The sequence below is a fragment of the Alosa pseudoharengus genome, unplaced genomic scaffold (genome assembly GCF_046254945.1).
Source record: "Alosa pseudoharengus isolate Yale_2024_CS ecotype anadromous, Long Island Sound unplaced genomic scaffold, YU_APseudo_1.1 YU_APseudo_1.1_scf_12, whole genome shotgun sequence".
NCBI classification, from domain to species: Eukaryota; Metazoa; Chordata; class Actinopteri; order Clupeiformes; family Clupeidae; genus Alosa; species Alosa pseudoharengus.
In genome coordinates this window covers 34,203,927-34,222,751 of record NW_027468587.1, presented here as the reverse complement: position 1 = coordinate 34,222,751, position 18,825 = coordinate 34,203,927, and the positions used below count along the sequence as shown (strand labels likewise).

Genomic DNA, 18,825 nt, shown 5'->3' with positions numbered 1-18,825 from the left:
AGTATAGAGAGAAAAGTGAGAAATGAGAAAATTGGAAAGGTGTAAGTCTACATGTACAGTTAGTATGAAAATGAGTTGCCATGTTTAAACAGCCTGAAAGATGAAATGGAGTGAATAATTACTGGTAAGTTATTCCAGTCAGAAGGTGCTTTAAACATAAAAGATTTTTTTGATGTGGACTTAGAAACATTAGGTGCTGAAAAGAAAATCTGTACAGTAGGCCTATGTAAATGATGAGTGGAGGAAAAAGTAACCAAAAGCTGTTTTAGACAAAAAGGATATCGTAGCACCCCCAATTATCACCACTTTTGTTCGGAAATTCTAAAACAACAATGTTTTTTAACACTTCAAAATAACATTTGCTAAATGAACCTTACATTTTTCAGTAGCCATAGTGTGTAGATTTGAACAAAATCTGGTTTGGTTCTTAACGGGAGCATTTACTGCCTGAAATATCCGATTTTGTTTACCACGCTCGGAGTTATAGTGCAGGCCTGATGGGTCGCCTATTTACGCCGTTTCAACGGCACATGAACGGTTAGACCGAGAATTCTCGTCATGAAATTAAAATTCCACTGGAGCTCCAAGAGGATGTGTACACGCAGCCTTACAACACTGTTTACAGCTCTTCGAGTCACGGTAAAATGTCATTTTTGGTACATAGCTAATATAAATACACCTATGGTGTGGGTGCTTGCGTTTCTTTAGGAATCCGCCGTCTTTGTTTGTATAGAAATGGATATTAAGTGACACATACACGCAAGACGGCGGAAATACGGGACCGACGGTAATAGGGGGAGTTCCGATAGTTGAAATGAACACATTTAAAGATAAATTGCAACCAGTGAATCTGTCTTCTTATATGGTGTGGGCAAGACAAGAAGTTCATACATTGTGCATTGATGAGTTGTGAATGAGCATTATTATTATGTTATTAGGACCCAATGAGTGAGACCAAAGTAAGTGTTGCAATAAAACTTTAGGCTACGGTATTCTCCTGATAACGTGAGTGGAATGGATTTAATGTGGACGCGAACATAAGACGCAGAGTGGCTTAATGATACAGTGGACGTTTTGCAGTGAAAATGTCCCGCCTTTTAAAATCAGGTGAAGCCTAATCCGAATTGCAGTTAAAACCATCAAAAGACAACAGAATCAGTAGGGTACCAGTTTTGTTTCATTGTACCAGGCCTACTGTATGTCAAAAGCAGGCTCGGATGAAGCTGGGAAGGATTAAACACACAGTTTCAACACCGCGGTAATCAGCCATGATAATTATGATATTTCAAAAGAAAAAGGTAATTGTTATCGTCAATTTTTTTTATCGCGGTTTACCATTATACCGGTAATCGTTACATCCCTAATTTGTTTCCATTAATAACAACACATTGTTTTCTATTGTGAAGGTATGAGTTGAACGAGAGTAATGCAGTGTGTGAAAGTTTATCCAGAAGAATGTAATGACTAACCAAATCAAAAGCCTTTGTCAAATCAATGAAAATTGCACCAGCTAATTCAAAGGTGTTCAAAGCAGTGAGAATATCTTTGGTTAATTTTAGCAGTGCAGTAATTGTAGAGTGATTTGAACGAAAGCCAGACTGAGAAGGTGACAGGGTATTGTTTTAATTAAGATAGCATGATAGTTGATTATGCATTGCATTTTCAAACACTTTAACGACTGAGCAGATGACAGAAATTGGTCTATAGTTGTTCAGATCTAGTACGCCTCCTTTATGTAAGAGAGAGACGCGTGAACATTTGCAGGTACTGGGTAATTCATATGTGGACAGAGACGTATTGAAGAGATCACATACAGTAGAGGATACATAAGTACATGAGCTGATAGTTTTATGAATCTGGCTTCGATGCCATCCAACCCAGGACCACTACTCATTTTGAGATCATTTATAGCGTCCTTAACCTCAACAGGTGTACAGTAATAGTCCTAAAAGAAAATATGCTCTTAGTAGACCGTGGATTATTAGGTTTTATTACCACAAGTTAAATTACCACAAATAGATGATTCAGGCACTGTAGAAGAGACTGATGAGAAGTGCTTATTAAAGGCTTGGGCCATTAAAAGTGGTTCTTGTAACATTTCATTAATAACTTTAATTTGCTTAGGTTCAGATTTGTTAGATGCATCAGTTATTGTTTTGAGAGAGAGAGAGAGAGTGTGCAAGCCAGCGAGAGATAGTGCTTGGAGAAGGAGGGGTGTGAGAGGACTTTATTGGCAGCGGGATGATGATGTAATGAAACAGGCACCTGCCCATGAGAGACTGGCTGGTCTGGGGAGAGGGGGATGGGGGGTGAGGGCATGGAGTTCTAGGAGAGGGTTTGTCTTCCAGCTTCACATTCTTATCCCCTGACTCACCGACAGCAACTGAGCGTGTCACACTGCCCCCCCCCCCCCCAACCCATTCCGTCCCCCATCCCTCCAGCCCCCCCTGTACCCTCTCTGGCCACTACAGCACCCACCACACGCTGTCAGATAAGACTCGATAATCTGTCCTCGTTTGGTAATGCCTAGGCTTGGCGATGACATATGAGGCTGAGCGAGTGTTCCACAGTGGTGTGCCTCTGTCTGTCTGCCTGTCTGTCATGTCCCATTCAGTCTGTCTGTCTGTCTGTCTGTGTGAGTCCGTCCTGCCAGTCTGCCAACGGTGACAGCAATGTGCATCCCTTTGTATTGCGGTTACAGTGTGCTGTGATTGTGATACGCCCCACTCCCACTCTGCCTCTCCGTGTGTGCTACTCAGGCTCCCTATGGGGCCTCATCATGGCAACTGAAACCCTGAGCCATGTCAATGTGCATAGGAGAGATGCAGTTATATGAAAGGGTCTGGACCCTCTCAGGAGACACACTGAAAACTGATAGGATAAGGCTTGGAATGTGTGTGTGTGTGTGTGTGTGTCTCTCTGTCTGTCTGTCTGTCGGTCTGTGTGTGTGTGTGTCTGTGTGTAGGTGCACTCACATTTGTGGATGTTGGCCTGTGTGTCTGTGCACATCTCCATGTCTTGAATCATTAATGATTGCCAGAGCCCTGGGGTTTGATCCTTTAGGGCTGACACTCTCTGAAAGTTTAGCTGTCTATCACAAGTTGAAAAACATGAGATAACCATAGGAAAGCATTTAGCGGTGATCTTATCTATTAAATCTGACCCCAGCCTCAGATCCATATGCACAAATGGAATTAGAGGCCATGACGTCATTTCTGTGTGAAAGTCTTATCAGGTTTCCTGTGAACATCTGGTCCATCCCATTCAGAGTGCTGAATTAAACTCTTCACTTCTCTCTGTCTTTCCTTCCAAAACACACACACACACACACACACACACACACACACACACACACACACACAGCTCAGTGTCGTTATGCCCTGGGCATGGAAGATGGCAGTATCCCTGACTCAGCCATCACCGCCTCCAGTGCCTGGTCTGACTCAACTGAAGCCAAGCATGGCAGGTACTCTGACAGTTTGTGTGTGCGTGCATGTATTCATTCATGTGTGTGTGTGTGTGTGTGTGTGTGTGTGTGCATGTGTGTGCATGTGTTTTTGCAGACAATCCTGATGTGTATCCTGTTTTGGACCAGCAAAATGTGCATATATTTTGTGTGTGTGTGTTTGTGTGTGTGTGTAGGCTCCAGGCTGTCCTCATGCTAACCTTTTAATTCCCCCCCCCCCACCCCACGCCGCCCTCCCCCCCTTCCCTTCCCCTCCCCATCCCACCAGCGTACTCCCAGAGTCCCCCATTAATAGTAGACGGGAACACCATTAGATTTGATTACACGGCACAGGGAACACGATTAGATTTCAATACAAGGGTATAAAGCGGCGGCTCTGCATTTAGCACATTAGGTAATGACTGTGGCCCCCCGTCTACTACAGCCAGACAGCCTCACGAGGTCCAGCTCAGCACCTCCAGCCCGGAAGGTTCTGTGCGCAAGGTCAGAGGGTCATGTGGACAGGGGGTAGTTATGGAGGGGGGAAGTGGGGTAACAGAGGGGGTGCAGGATGAGCGACAGGGTACCGGTAGTTAGGGGTAGGTTGGGGGGGTTGGGTAGTGTTCATGCATAAGGGGGACCAGGGTGGATGGTTGTTGTTTGGAACATAACCCCCCCCCCCTCCCCCTTTGGCTGAGAGTCCTGCCACCATGTGGATGTGATTTGAAGGCCCAGTTGCCTTTAAGACACCTCAGGGTAACGGGGGAATGGAGGGGGATTTTACTGGGGACGCATGGAGAGAGAACAGAGGAAGAGGGAGAGGGGGAGCAAAGGGGCCTGATGGGCTGCTGACACATTGCAGAGGGGAGATTTGTGATGGGTGGGTGGGGGCTCAGCGTGGTTGTGTGTGTGTGTGTGTTTATGCATGTGTGTATGGAATGGAGAACGAGTGGTGTGTGGGGTTTAGGGAGGCTCATGTTGATATCACACCAGAGCAGCTGTGTGAAAGTATGCTGGACAGTGAGGTAGAGAGCGACTATCAGTGAGTTGGGGAGAGAGAGAGAGAGAGAGGGTGAGAGTTTGGGTGAGAGAGAACGGCAGAATGAGAAACAGTTGGAGAGAGGGAGATAGTTGGCTGAGGACCGGAGCGAGTGACGAGAGAGAAAGAGAAAGAAAGAAAGAGAGAGATAGTGTGAGAGAGAGAGAGAGTTGGACTTGGACTCATGTGTGCGCCCCTGACACTGTAATCCTCCCGCATGATGGATGGCTCAGGAGGCCCTGCAGACTTGGGGCCCTGGCAGCGCAGGATGCTCTGACCTCACCAGCATCTCTGGGGCGCGTTGCTGCTCTCTCGTCGGCCTCTCCGCGGCCAGGGCACCCTGGCAGAGTTGGCCAGCTCGGCCACAGCCTTGTGACACGCTCTGGGAACCTGCTAGCCGTGTGAAATGTCAGAGTGCCCCAGACACGAGTGCCCCCCGCTGATGTCATGCACACAAGGTGTCAGTGATGGATCAGAGCACAGGGTTCAGACAGCTCCATCGGGCCATATCTCAGTGGGGGGTGGGCCTGTAGTCTGTCCCAGGTTGTTCTTACAGAGCCATACTTTATTATTGGACTGAACAAAAATCTATAGCTCTACTAGGGATACTACATCTTGTTGAAGCCTAATTAAAACCCAAGAGCTGAAGTTGGTTTATGGCATCAGAGCTACCCAAATATGAGATCTGATAATGTATTGTCAGCTGTGTGTGTGTGTGCGTGTGCGTGTGCGTGTGCGTGTGCGTGTGCGTGTGCGTGTGCGTGTGCGTGTGTGTGTGTGTGTGCGCGATCCTACTTATCATTTGGTCATGCATCATTCTTGTCTTCCCCTCCCTCCTGCAGGTTGAGCACGGGTGAGGGGGATGGGGCGTGGTGTCCGATGGGGGCAGTGTACCCCAGCGGCTCTGAGTATCTCCAGGTTGACCTTGGAGCTCTTCACTTCCTGTCCTTGGTCGGCACACAGGGTCGCCATGCCGACGGCCATGGACGGGAGTTTGCCCGCAGCTATCGGCTGCGCTACTCCCGTGACGGACGCCAGTGGTTCACCTGGAAGGACCGCTGGGGCCAGGAGGTATATGGACTTTTCATCTCTCATACTCTTTCTCTCTCTTTCTTTCTTTCTCTCTCTCTCCCTCTTTCTTTCTTTAACTTAGTCACGCTCTGAATTCCAATGTCCAGTAATGTTTTTTTGAGTTGATTATATTCTTTCTTCCATTCTCCTCCTCAATTTCCTTTCTCATTCTCCTCTCTCTTCCTCTCTGTCTCTGTTGATACTCTGCAGCTCTGCCCATCTTGTTGTTCTTTGTCTTATGAGCTGAATTGCTTGTTTGTGCTTGTGAACTGACTCATCACCTCTTGATAGTTTATGCAAATACATAGTTTATGCAAATACATCCTTGTCTTATCCTTGTGTCTGTGTATTGTTCTCTGAACAACATTGTGTCTCGCTAAAATTGTTGCCCTAATTGTAATTCATTACATGTAAGGCCTAGTCTAAACCCCTTGGCTCCTCTCCATTGACTAAAGGAGTTACTCAACAAAGTTGCTTTAGAAGTTTTGACTTAGCTACCATTATATTAATAACTTTCTTAATATTGCTCCTATCAGGTATGTTGCTATGCATAAATGAGTAAAACTGAATAATGTATATAATGCAATAATTATTAAAAGAGCAGGGGAAATGTAATCTGTGGTTTTAGCTTTTGTTTAGGACTGTGTGTGATGCTGTGTGTTGCTTTCGCTTTTTCCCCTCGCAGGTGATCTCAGGCAATGAGAACACTTACGACGTTGTCCTCAAGGACCTGGGCCCCCCCGTTGTGGCTCGTATGGTGCGCTTCTACCCCCTGGCCGACCGCGTCATGAGCGTGTGTCTGAGGGTGGAGCTCTACGGCTGTCTGTGGAATGGTGAGTGGGAATAATTAACTAGAGTCATTCAGAGGAGTTATCAGTTTATCAGAAAGCAGCTACTGTAAGCAATAGCCATTGTTGGTGTAGGAGTTAAAAGCAGCCTTAAGTATTTATAGACTTGATTGTGAAGTTGACAGTGTGTGTGTGTGTGTGTGTGTGTGTTTTCTTCAGATGGTCTGAAGGCCTACACAGCTCCTGTAGGGCATGTCATGCACCTGTCTGGCGCCCCTGTCTATCTGAACGACTCCACCTATGATGGCAGCATGGAGGCAGGGTAAGTGGGCAAAACCGTTTCAGTGTGTGTGAATTAGTGTGTTCTCCCTCAGTCATAATCATCACAGTTATTTCACATATGGCCCACACTTTGGGCTGGTTTTAGGCTTCAGGCCCCCTGAGAACAAGCCTCATATTCCACCCGGGGTAGGTTCTGGTTGGGACTGATACAGCTCACATGAGGGTGTGTTCAGCGCCAGCCGTTTAAAGGGAAACGCGGAGAAGCCTCTGCCAGCACTGACTTCTCTCCCAGCCCCCTGGCACCCGACAGACATCCGCCACTCTCTCTGTCCGTCCTCTCTCCCGCCTCCCCACTGCACCTGGCGCTGGCCGCCTGGCACCCATGCCCACTGTCCATCTGACCTCGCGCTGCTCCTCCAGCTGTCAGGGGCGGGCGGAACCCACTGCCCCGCTCGAGGAGGCTGAGGGGGCTCTCGCTCGCCCGGGCTCCGTCTGGCCGCATTGTCACAGGAGGCTAATTGCAGCCATATGCACGGTTTTAATGGGCCATAAATGTTTGCGTTAGCGGGTGAGCTAACGTTTTGAGATGCAAGCCAGACGTGACCGGCGCACATGTGCGTGTGAAAGAGTGAGGCATGAGGGCCCATTTGGTGACCCGCGCCCTGATCTCTTAGCGTGAGAGTGTCGGCGAGTGCCATCTGGGGCTGTGTTTGTGCGCGGTCTGGGAACAGAAAATATACGTGTGTGTGTGTGTGTGTGTGTGTGTGTGTGTGTGTGTGTGTGTGTGTGTGTGTGTGTGTGTGTGTGTGTGTGTGTGTGTGTGTGTGTGTGTGTGTGTGTGTGAACCTGCTCCTTGTCCATATCTATAGGTGTGGGTGCTAGTGTAAGTATAAGCAGTGGAACTGTAAAACCTGGTGTTGCCATATTCAGGATATGCAGCTGAGTGAGTCTGCTTTGTGCTGAGCTGGGTCAAGTGTGTGATGAAATGCCATAATATGTGTGTGGGGGATGGACATTGTTGGCCTTTGTTGGTTTCCTGTGTGTGAGGTGCGGTTTGTTGGCCAGACGCTGTGGTGTGACACACTGGCATGAGTTTGTTCATGTGTGTCCAGCACATCTTAATCCCTTTCAGTTTTCAACATCAGTTCAAAGGAGCTGCAGACCCACTCAGACTGCACTTTGAAAAATGTAACTCATGTGTGTTAACTTTGTCTTACTTTTAAGTGTGCAGTTTGTTTCTGTTTTTCTTTGGTGATGTTTTGCTTTTTCTCTTTTGTCAGTTCTGTCCCAACAATCAATATGTTCTTTTTGCCTTTATCCGTGAGGTATAATTTGGCCTGGTCTTATTATCCCAGTGTTTTGTACATGTCCCAAGGCCAGCGTTTTTTTGGCCATGTCAGTGGGAGGCCTTTCAGTCAGCCTCAGGACAAGCGCGCTGAAGCGAGCTCCGTCTCACGTCTGCTCAAGGCAGCGCTAGGCAGGCAGCTCACGGGGGAAAAGCAGCGCTTGTGGATCATTTGTTTTATTATGTTTACAGAAATGTATGACTTTCTCTTGGATATTCTACGTTGTGGTCGGTGGTTAGTGTTACTGGCTGCAGTACGGCTGGCCAACACTTGTAGGGTTTTGAAGCCGGCTGAAGGCAGCAGGGACACAATCACCCAGCTGTTCGAGCACACACACTCGCTGGGGTGGTGAAATGGGTAGAATGAGTCCCTGGTTGCACGCCTGGGAGAGGTATCTGTGGTGTCCTGGATTGGACATACCCCCTGGCGTTCCAGAGTCGAGGGGTAGTTACCAAAACAAGCAAACAGAACAAAATGAAATCAAAAATGTACACCACAGCTGTGTACCACACAGATGAATGGTTTCTCTTCTATGGATATTTACAGTAAAACTGTTGGATGCAGGTACAACTCTGGTCAGTCTTAATGTATGTGTGTGTGTGTGTGTGTGTGTGCGTTTCTAATTCCCTTTATTTCCCTCCTGTGTTCAGGGTACAGTTTGGTGGTCTGGGCCAGCTGTGCGACGGCGTGCTGGGTGGCGATGACTTCACCGAGAGCAAGGAGCTGCGCGTGTGGCCGGGCTACGACTACCTGGGCTGGAGCCGCGAGGCACTGGGCCAGGGCAGTGTGGACATCGAGTTCCACTTCGAGAAGACGCGCACCTTCCACACCATGCAGGTCAGCCCACAGCCACATACCCACACGCCAATGTGCATGTCTGAAGACCTCAACACTCACTCTCTCTCTCCTTCTCATCCCCCACTGTTCTGCCCATTCAGCAGTAAGAGTAATGATTTCCCTCTGTCTCTCTCTGTAGAGTAGTGCTCTCTGCTGCTCCATCGCTTTCTTTCCATTTCTGCACTGCTCTCTTTGTCTCTCAAAACCAGTTCTCTCCAGCCTTTTTTTACATAAGGCATTCAGTGGGCTTATGCAATCTTTGCTTGCATATTATTGTGTCTGCATACCAGTCTATGTGCATTTTGTTTGAGTGCGGTTTGTATGTGTGGTTGTCTGCGTCTCGCCGCTCCGTGGTATCTCTCCGCTCCTTAACCCCCCACCCCCCGATGTGCGCTCATCTCCGGCTCCCCCGTCCTCCGAGGAGCAGCGCCTCCCCTCGGGACTCCTTCTGGAGTTCTCCCCAAATGAGCGCTGTGGGGAAGCAGAGCTGTCAGGAGGGCTGCTGTAAATCCTGAGCAGTCGAGGCCCAGTAAACAGAACAGACTCCCAAGCCCTAATGAACTGAACGACCGCAGCCAACTCGGAGCAGAGGAGAGAGAGAGAGAGAGAGAGAGAGAGAGAGAGAGAGAGAGAGAGAGAGAGAGAGAGAGAGAGAACTCCTAATACTGTGACTGTAAGTCACTGTCTGCCTCGCAGTATGTGGCTCTTGGAGCTCCATCCTGTTTTGTTTTGTGATCTGTACTGCGGAGCTCTCCGCACTTGGCTGGCAGAGTGGGGACACCGCAGCAACCACGGCCTCGGCCGCGTCTCTTTCTGCAGGGCCATCATTCAGCCTCTCCCCTGGGTGTTGCTCCATCGGCATCCTACAATTAGAGCCCAGAGCCTTCTATTAATATTTGATCTGCTGCTGGGCTTATTTCTTTCGCAGATTGCTTCTGACGCAGACGTGTCGGGATCAGCCCGGCCTCAATTGTTTTGGTTCTGACCTCAGCTCATAGACCTCAGTGCTTTATAAATGTACAGTTAGAGAATGAGAATTTGTTTCTCATCAGCGGATATTGCCTGAAAATTCTGCTCACAGTGAGAAGCACGCACATCAGAGCTGGTCTGAGGTCAGCCTGATGGACTTAAATTTGTTATTTCGTCACAGCAACCATGTGGTCATTGGATTTATGGCTTTTAGTTTTGCAACATCCACGTAATGTTTTTTTGTAAGTTAGTGGGAATGGACTTCAAAGCACTTCCTGTGTTTTGGCTGCTTTGGTTACGCCTCTTTGTTACGTCTCTCCTGTGATGGTTCCCATGGTGCAGGTGTTCAGGTCCAATCCATCTCATTGTTGTCACCGTTTCTCCTGCCTCCATAACTCATCCTATGCGTGCACTCTCCTTCCTCAAGGCTTGTGAAACATGTTTGCAATCGTTCCTGCACTCTTTCATTTTTCCTTTTCCTTCCAAAGTGGTGGAGTTTTTCCCCTCCTTTGCTTTCCTGCGTCTCTGTTGGAGTGGTCAGGGCTCCCGTCGTCTCCCCCTTCCCGTGTGAGTCTTTTAATACCTGCACCGCTGCTCTGCTCTTGCCCCCTCCGCCTATGTCCAGCACCACTCCCAAGGGCGATCCCCCTGGGCTGGACCAGGGGTCAGCACGGCGTCTCAGAGTGCAGATAAATAGGCTTAGGAACCTGGCTGGCTGACAGTAGTAAAGTGGGTGGGTGTGGGTGCTCACGGTCTTGTGTGTCTTTGTCTGTGTGTGTGTTTTCAGCTGTGTGTGTCACTGTGTACGTTTGTGTGTGTGTGTGTGTGTGTGTCTGTGTGTTTTGTGTCTTTGTGTGTGTGTGTGTGTGTGTGTGTTGCAGGTGTGTGTATCTGTGTGTCTTTGTGTGTCTGTGTGTTTTGTGTCTTTGTGTATGTGTGAGTGTATTTGTAGAAACGTGTGTGTGTGTGTGTGTGTGTGTGTGTGTGTGTGTGTGTGTGTGTGTGTGTGTGTGTGTGTGTGTGTGTGTGTGTGTGTGTGCGCGCGCGCGTATGTGTGTGCGCGTGTCTCCTGGGAGGTTGCATATTACTCGCGGTTTGTTGTCTTATTAGGGCCTGACTTGATAGAGTGGGTTACATGTTGACCTATGCCCGGGCTCCCCTGTTTTTTGGTTTTGTTGAAGAACAGCTGCTCGTGCTGTGTGTGTGTGTGTGTCTGTGTCTGTGTCTGTGTGTGTGTGTGTGTGTGTGTGTGTGTGTGTGTGTGTGTGTGTGTGTGTGTGTGTGTGTGTGTGCGTGTGTGTGCGCGTGTGCGTGTGTGTGCGTGCGTACATGCGAGCACATGTGGCTTTGGTTAAGATGTTGGTCTAACAGCTAGTGTCAGGTTAATTGCTAACCTGTCAAAGAAATTGTTACATACCCCTCTCGCTCTCCGCTCTCCTCTCTCTCTCTCTCTCTCTCACTCACTCACTCACTCACTCACTCACACACACACGCACGCACGCACAGTATCCTCACCGCACCCTCTCTCTCTCACTTTTCTCTCCTCTCTTTTTTTCTTGCCCTCTCCTTCACTCTCTCCATTCTGCAGTAAGAGTAATGATTTCCCTCTGTTTCCCTCTGAGGAGCAGTGCTCTCCGCTGCTCCGTCGCTTTCTTTCCATATCTGTATTTTGCTCTCTTTGTCTTTCAGAACCAGTTCTCTCCAGCTTTTTGAACTGTTTGTCTGATATGACATTTATTGGGATTATGCCATCATTCCATAAACACTATGGCACAAATGATTTTTCTCCTTCTACACTGAGTAAGCATTTCCCTCTGGTGTGTCAGCAGAGACAGATGAAGTTATATACTCTCTCTCCCCCTTCCTCTCAGTCTCGTAAAATTATACTTTGGAAAAAAGTTATTCCTCTCATCTCTCTTATGGGACCTGGGTACATTTTTTCTCCCTCCAAAGACTTTGATTTACAACACTGTCCTCTTTGTCTCTCTCTCTCTCTCTCTCTCTCTCTCTCTCTCTCTCTCTCTCTCTCTCTCTCTCTCTCTCTCTCTCTCTCTCTCCTGCTTGGAATGATGAAGAGAAAGAGAAGGAAAGGCTTAATATTTAATTTGCTCTCACCAACATACAAGCACAGTGTCTACATAAGTTACAGATTATCTACAACAAACTGAACAACGCACCAAATCATCTGTTGAAATGTCCTTATTTGTCCTTATTAATATCGCTCCTTCAAGCCCCAATCTCTTTGCTACTTTCCATAAACGACAGATAAACAGTCTTTTCCTCCACACTAAATTGATACTGCCTATCCCGTAATCTCTGATTGTGCTCGTAACTCTCTCTGTCTTTCCGCTCTCTTCTGTTTCCCTCCTCTAAAACTACTTTTCCAGCACAGCATCCTCTCCACACATCTCATATCGTGTGCTGTTTATTTTGAAGTAGTGAGCCTAGCCAGTGTTATTTCCCAGAGGGCCTGTTTGCGCGAGGTTTTCTCAGCTCCTAATGATCCGGTTTAAAGGGACCAGTGTTATCAAAGCCCTCGCGTTCCATTTTTAAGGCCTTAATCAAAAAGTGTTTGAAAAGCTGTGCTGAAGATAGCTTCGCATTCACACTCAGTTTTTTTCTCTCTTCTCTTTTTTCAAACAAGTTGGATATCTTGAAGCTCTGTAAATGCAAAGGATTGTCAAAACAGGCAAAAGCCTCTTATCATGAAAGACACACTTTTCTGAACCAGTGTTGGAGCCTCAGAACAACTAAAATGGGTTTTTAATGTTAAATCTCAAATCTCTACTCCGTCTCCCCTCTCTCTGTCTCTCTGTCTCTGTCTGTTTTTTCTCTCTCTTCTCTCCTCTCGGTCTCTCTCCCTTCTCCTTTCTTCCTTCCTCATCTCCTGCAGGTCCACAGTAATAACCGCCACACGCAGGGCGTCCGCGTCTTCAACAAGGTGGAGTGTGTGTTCAAGCCGACGCTGCTGCAGCCCTGGTCGTCGCCGCCGCTCACCCTCCTGGTGCCCCTGGCCGACCTGAAGGACCCCTCCTCGCGGCCCATCTCACTGCCGCTCGGCGGGCGTCCCGCCCAGATCCTGCGCTGCCAGTTCTTCTTCACCGACCCCTGGCTCCTGATCAGTGAGATCTCCTTCTACTCCGGTGAGTAGTCAGACCCACGTTCAAGCATCACCGTCCAGCTGCCCAACCGGGCCCCTCTGCCCAGCCCCCAGCCTTAAGGGCTGTTCACACCAGGAACGATAACGCTAAAGACAACTATAATCAGAACTCTAACTATAATGATAAAAGCGTCGTCACTGTCCACACTCAGCAACGATGAGGAAAGTCTCTCCTAATGTTGATGATGGATTCTGAATGGCTGTCAGCTTTTTATCGTTGTCAAAATTGCTCTGAAAGTGATCTCCAGCAATATCGTTCTTCATGTCATTATCGTTATAGTTTATGTGTGGATGTCGTTCATATTAGCTAGAGCAATACTTTTGTTATAGTTAAATGGCCCTTTAGGGAGGAGGGTCCAGACCAACGCGGCCGGACCTCCACGTCTGTCCCAGCGTGGCCGCGCCACTGATGGAGGGGCTGTGGGACTTATGGGTTCAGCCCTTGAAGGTGTAAATGAGTTCATCGTGGTCCAGACGCATAAGCGAGATCAGCTTCAAGCGAGGCCAAGTCCATGGCAGATTGATTTAGAGAGAGGCTGTAATGAGAGCAAGGGCTCGGGATAACCACAAGTGTCTTTCTGACGAGATTTATGATTTATGATTGGCCGCCTGGCTGGGGAGGCGCCCGAGGAGGGACATAAGTCAAGTTAACTGCGTAAGGCAGTCATCTCAGAGGGCGATGACTTGGATGATGGCTAGTGGTCACCCCAGTGCTCTCGTCACGCTCGGCTCATGATGCTGCTCCGTGCGTATCACAGCCTGACTAAATGACCATTCATAACAGGGTAGCGACCACAACGCAAGTTCTACTCCCATCAGTATTGTGAAATAATCAGGCAAATCAACAGGCTCTTTTTGACCATGTTCGTTTACTTTACTGCGTGGACTGGATAGCCACAGGGTGCTACCATCACTGGGGATGAACAGCAGTAAATCACTGCTGCACTGTCCTCTGGCCTGACCACTCAGATCTGAACGTGTTTATGTGTCAGCTTAAAGATAATTGAGTGATCTTGCAGCTGAAAGTGAGCAAGTCCAGCTTGATTGGTTCTGCAAATGTAAGACCAAGCATCCTTGACTCAGATCTGTATTCTTTCATATATTTGTACTCTCTCTCTTTCTCTTTCTCTCTCTCTCGATGGTGAAATACATCGATTTTTCTTTGTGTGTGATTTTAGTGGCTCTCAAATGAAGTTTTAAATAAAATTATCTCTGTCTTTCTCACTCTCTCGGTGTCTCTCGTTTCCAGAGCCGTACGTGGGGAATTTCTCGGAGACGGCCTCCGTTGTCCCGGTGCCTCCTCCCGCCTCGCCCTCCAGCACCCCCTCTCCTGCCGCTGCCGTGCCTACCTCCCCTCGGCCCTCCCTCACTCCAGAAGCATCCAACCGCACCAGTGAGCCCACCGGTGAGTCCAAATTCTCTCGCCCCGGGTGTGTCCGCATGATTGCACCATGGGTGTGAGCGCGCGCCTGTGTGTGTGTGTGTGTTTTGTGTGTGCACCAAACCAATGGTGGAAGACCAACCCCTGTGTGCAATTAGCTCTGCTTCCCCATTTACTTTTCTCTATACTTTTTAAAAACCTCCTCCCCCTCCTCTCAAATCCTGGCTCTCACTGTTGCACACCCTCCATCCATCCTGCTCTTTAACTCTTATCTCTCTGTCTTTTTTTTCTCTCTCTCTCTGTCTCTCTCTCTCTCCCACCACCTTTCACCATCCCTTGTTCCTCTAGACCCCCCCACGACAGTCACCCAACCCGTGACGAACAGCACGGTCAACGAAGCACTGGCAGGTGAGACCAGAGAGAGTTGAGAGGACAGGAGAGAGAGAGAGAGAGAGATATTTGGGCTGTTAGTGTACGGTAGTGGGCCCCCTGCTCTGCGGGTGGATGATGGGTGGCTTGGGGTTGCCACGGCTTGTCTGTGGTGCTCCGGGGGGGGGGGGGTTCTGTGTGCGGGCCTGCAGCAGTGGGCATCTCTTCATGTGGTCTCCCTCTTAAGTGCACGTTTCTCCAAAACCCTCTCGGCCTGTGTGTGTGTGTGTGTGTGTGTGTGTGAGAGAGAGTTCTAGAGCATGGAGGAGCACTGCATCCAGTAGATGTTGCATAGTGTGGTGTGCTTGTGCGTCTGTGTGTGTGTGTTTTTTGCATGAGAGAGAGAGAGAGGGAGAGGGAGAGAAGAAGAAAGAGATTGGAGTTTGTGTGGATGGAAATTGCATGTTTTTTTGGTCTGTTTGGAAGTGACTTGCATGTTGTTTTTACTTGTGTGGTGTTTTGTGTAGTTGTGCCAGGGTGAATTTGCATGTTGTGGGTGTGATGAGTTGATGGTTACTCTAGTCTACACCATACTAATATGATGGTTTTGGCATTTAGTCAGAGCATTCCATGCAAGCTTATTAAGTGTCTGTGTTTTCAAGGGTAACGGAAATACAAGGACAAGACTCTGTACTGAGGAGTGGTGGTCTTTCATCCTCCTTATTGGTTGTCATTTCATTAAGTCACATCCTGCTTTTATTTACACCCTTTGTTCCCGTGCGACCACACATTCAGCAACAACAATCTCATCTCTCTTGTTTGAGTAATTAAATGACTGTTACTCTACAAAGCATTCTGGGAGGGGGGCGTGGTAGCTGCTCTTAAGACAGAGCTCTCCAGAGAGTTTCAGAGCCATAGTAATGAGCTTGTGGGCCATCAGAAGGTCATTCAAAGGCAATAAGGCTCCCACTTTACTTATGTCTGTTTATCCTGCTGCACCAACATTATTGCTGCATCTCAGAGGCCTGGGGCCCACAAATTGGGCGCAGATCACTTAGTGGTACACATCTGGTTATTTGCTGCCCTTTTATGTGGCATTTGGCTCACAGCAAAGCACTAAAGTGTTAGATCAGTCAACTAAGGCACTCAGACGGTTAATGATTTGACTGTTTGATATGTTGCTGTGTGGTGTACTATGTTGCACATTCAAAATACAGACAAGCAACAAGCACACCACATCAGCAATCACACACACACACACACACACACACACACACACACTTAACAGAGAGTTAGTGTCACCCACCCTGTTATGAATGATTGACTGATGTTTAATTTTCTATCCCATTTCTCCAGACAGTGTTAATATACAGACTGAATAACACATTAACACAGGCTGGCATTCTGATTATTGACACACCCATGCACAGATTTACTGTCAAAGAAATTCATACACACTAAGACACAAAGATGCGCACATAAGGCATGAGTCATGACACACATATTTTCACACACACACACACACACAGACACACACACACACACACACACACACACACACTCACACACACTCTATCCATATGATCCTGCTACTCCCATTTCCCCCTACTTAACCCCGGGCCCCCACCCTCCTGCCGGACCCTGTCCCCTCTAATCCCCTCATCTCTGGCCTCATCTGCTTCTCTAGGGGTCGAGTTCGCTGCCATGACCCCCAGGCCAGGCGTGCCCGTCGCCAAGGACGACAGCAGCAACACGGCCATCCTGATTGGCTGTCTGGTGGGCATCATCCTGCTGTTGCTGGCCGTCATCGCAGTGATCCTCTGGAGGCAGTACTGGAAGAAGATACTGGGAAAGGTCAGAGAAGGGCAGCAGGCTTCGGATGCTTGCTTGCGTGTGTGTGTGTGTGTGTGTGTGTGTGTGTAGGGTCGGATCTGTTGTTCTGTTGTTGTGTGTACTCTTCCAGTAGTTTATGCTGTGCTATGCTATGCTATGCTATGGACTGCTTGTGTTTGTGTGTACAGCATATACCGCATGTGTTCACAAGTAAACTCCTTCGGTCCCTCAGGCCCAGGGCAGTCTGTCCAGCGACGAGCTGCGCGTCCACCTCTCGGTCCCCGCCGACAACGTGGTGATCAACAACACACACAGCTACTCCAGCCGCTACCAGCGCATCCACACCTTCCCCGACGAGCGGGAGCGCGAGGGTGAAGGCGAGTACCAGGAGCCCAGTGCCCTGCTGCGGCCCCGCGACGACTGTGACAGCACAGGTGTGTCCCGCCACACACACACACACACACACACACACACACACACACACACACACACACACACACACACAGCCCTGCCACTCAGGCTGGACAACAAGGACACATGCATTACAGCACATGCACTGCTTCTCAGTACTGAGGCCCTATGATGCTATTACCCACGATGCATTGCTACACACATGGGTGGTCTTAAGCAAAGACTGAGAGAGATTGAGAAAAAGCCCATTCAGACAAATGGAAGTGGTAACGTTAAGTTACAGTAAGACAAACATACAGTGTCTATATATACGCTTGCATATAGGGAGGCCATACATGCCAAGCAATACAGATAAAGCACACACCCACTGACACTTATAAAGTCATGAATGGAATCTTGGCCAATTGAAATTCCTCTCAGACCAATATGTTATATCAAGGAAGTAGCCTCAGCTCAGTCAGCACATCGGGGTCCTACCGGTGACTTACTGAGTGGGAGAAAGAATGAAACCACAGTCCTGTTTTGAAGGGCACAGTGTAAAAAGAGAAGCACGGCCTGCATAACGGCCCGATTAAAAAGGTAATCTTGGAGGGGGATGGTGGCGGTATAGGGCGCTCAAAGCCGCTGCCTGAGGCCAGACACAAAGCCCTTATTGTTGCTGCTGAAGAAGGAGAGATAGACAGAGGAGGAGAGCAGTGGAAACTCAGGAAGAAAAGAGAGAGAGAGAGAAAGAGAGAGAGAGAGAAAGAGAGAGAGAGAGAAAGAGAGAGAGCATTCCTCCAGGTTTACAACACCACAGGGGGGTTGGCATGCTGTCTGTATGCTTTATTCAAAAGGATATGTCTGGCGTATACACACACACAAACAATACACAATACACAGACAATAGTCAACACAAATGCACACACATGCATTCTCACAGGCACATACACATACACACACACAAACAATACACAGTACACAGACAATAGTCAACACAAATGCACACACATGCATTCTCACAGGCACATACACACACACACACACAAGGAGATACAGGACGCAACATCCAGTACATGACAAGTACACACATGGCCTGTTTGTTCTTGCTTCTTTGAATTGTTAATTAACTGCCTGCCTGTGTTAACATTGCCTGTGACATGCTGCGCCGTGCTGTACTGCTCGGGTTAACTGCATCCCTTTGCTGTAACTTGGTATGCTGTGTTGACCTAATGTGTTGTGTGTTGTGTTTTTTGTTGTCATTGTTGTGTCTTTTGTTGTGCTTTTGTTCTGTGTTGTGCGGTGGTGTTGTGCTGTGTTGTGTTGTTATGGTGTGGAATTGTGTTTGTGTTGTGGTTTTCTGTTTTGGTTTGTGTGTGTGTGTGTGTGTACGTATACGTGTATGTGTATGTGTACATGTATGTATTCCATCCCAGCCTTGCTGTTAAACAACCCAGCCTATCACCTTCTCCTGTCAGAGGCGAGGTATGTGCCCAGCTGGCTGACAAACGCCCCCAGGTCTCAGGAAAAGCCCCAGAATGTGCCCCAGGGTAAGAGCAGGGGTGAGGAGCGGGGCAGAATACACATCCTGGGGAAAGAGGAAGTGCACAAGGGCAAACGTAGCCTTAAAATAACACAGCACAGGGACAGGGGTCAGCAGAGCCCTGTGATCAGGAGAGAGCAGGAGGAAATAGGTGATGTGGACTCAGCTTAATGGGCTTCATAGAGGGGGTGGGGAGAAGGCCAGTCGCACTCACAGTCAGATGAAAGTGGGGAAGGAAACAAAGGACATCTAAGGTTTTAACAAAAGATTTAGAGCTAAATAAAGTTACATTTCACAAGAATAAAATAGTACCGGTAAATGATGGTAAATATATCAGTGGGGAAAGGGAATCTTGTAAACATGGAGGTCAGG

The 18,825-nt window shown here is 48.2% G+C and overlaps 1 protein-coding gene across 4 annotated transcripts in view; it reads left to right on the top strand.

Moving 5' to 3' along the window:
• The window catches only part of ddr1 (discoidin domain receptor tyrosine kinase 1), a 40,626-nt gene that overhangs the window by 15,192 nt on the left and 6,609 nt on the right, over positions 1-18,825 (top strand). Inside the window, exons 3-13 of one of the 4 annotated variants that reach the window (XM_076280986.1) lie at positions 3,364-3,466; positions 5,327-5,555; positions 6,241-6,388; positions 6,563-6,665; positions 8,622-8,808; positions 12,671-12,920; positions 14,187-14,342; positions 14,667-14,726; positions 16,375-16,541; positions 16,753-16,954; positions 18,389-18,460. In XM_076280986.1, the coding sequence (XP_076137101.1) occupies positions 3,364-3,466; positions 5,327-5,555; positions 6,241-6,388; positions 6,563-6,665; positions 8,622-8,808; positions 12,671-12,920; positions 14,187-14,342; positions 14,667-14,726; positions 16,375-16,541; positions 16,753-16,954; positions 18,389-18,460 (1,677 nt within the window). Of the gene's footprint in view, positions 1-3,363; positions 3,467-5,326; positions 5,556-6,240; positions 6,389-6,562; positions 6,666-8,621; positions 8,809-12,670; positions 12,921-14,186; positions 14,343-14,666; positions 14,727-16,374; positions 16,542-16,752; positions 16,955-18,346; positions 18,461-18,825 lie in introns of all 4 variants that reach the window. The other 3 variants (XM_076280985.1, XM_076280987.1, XM_076280988.1) reach the window with 3 other exon arrangements.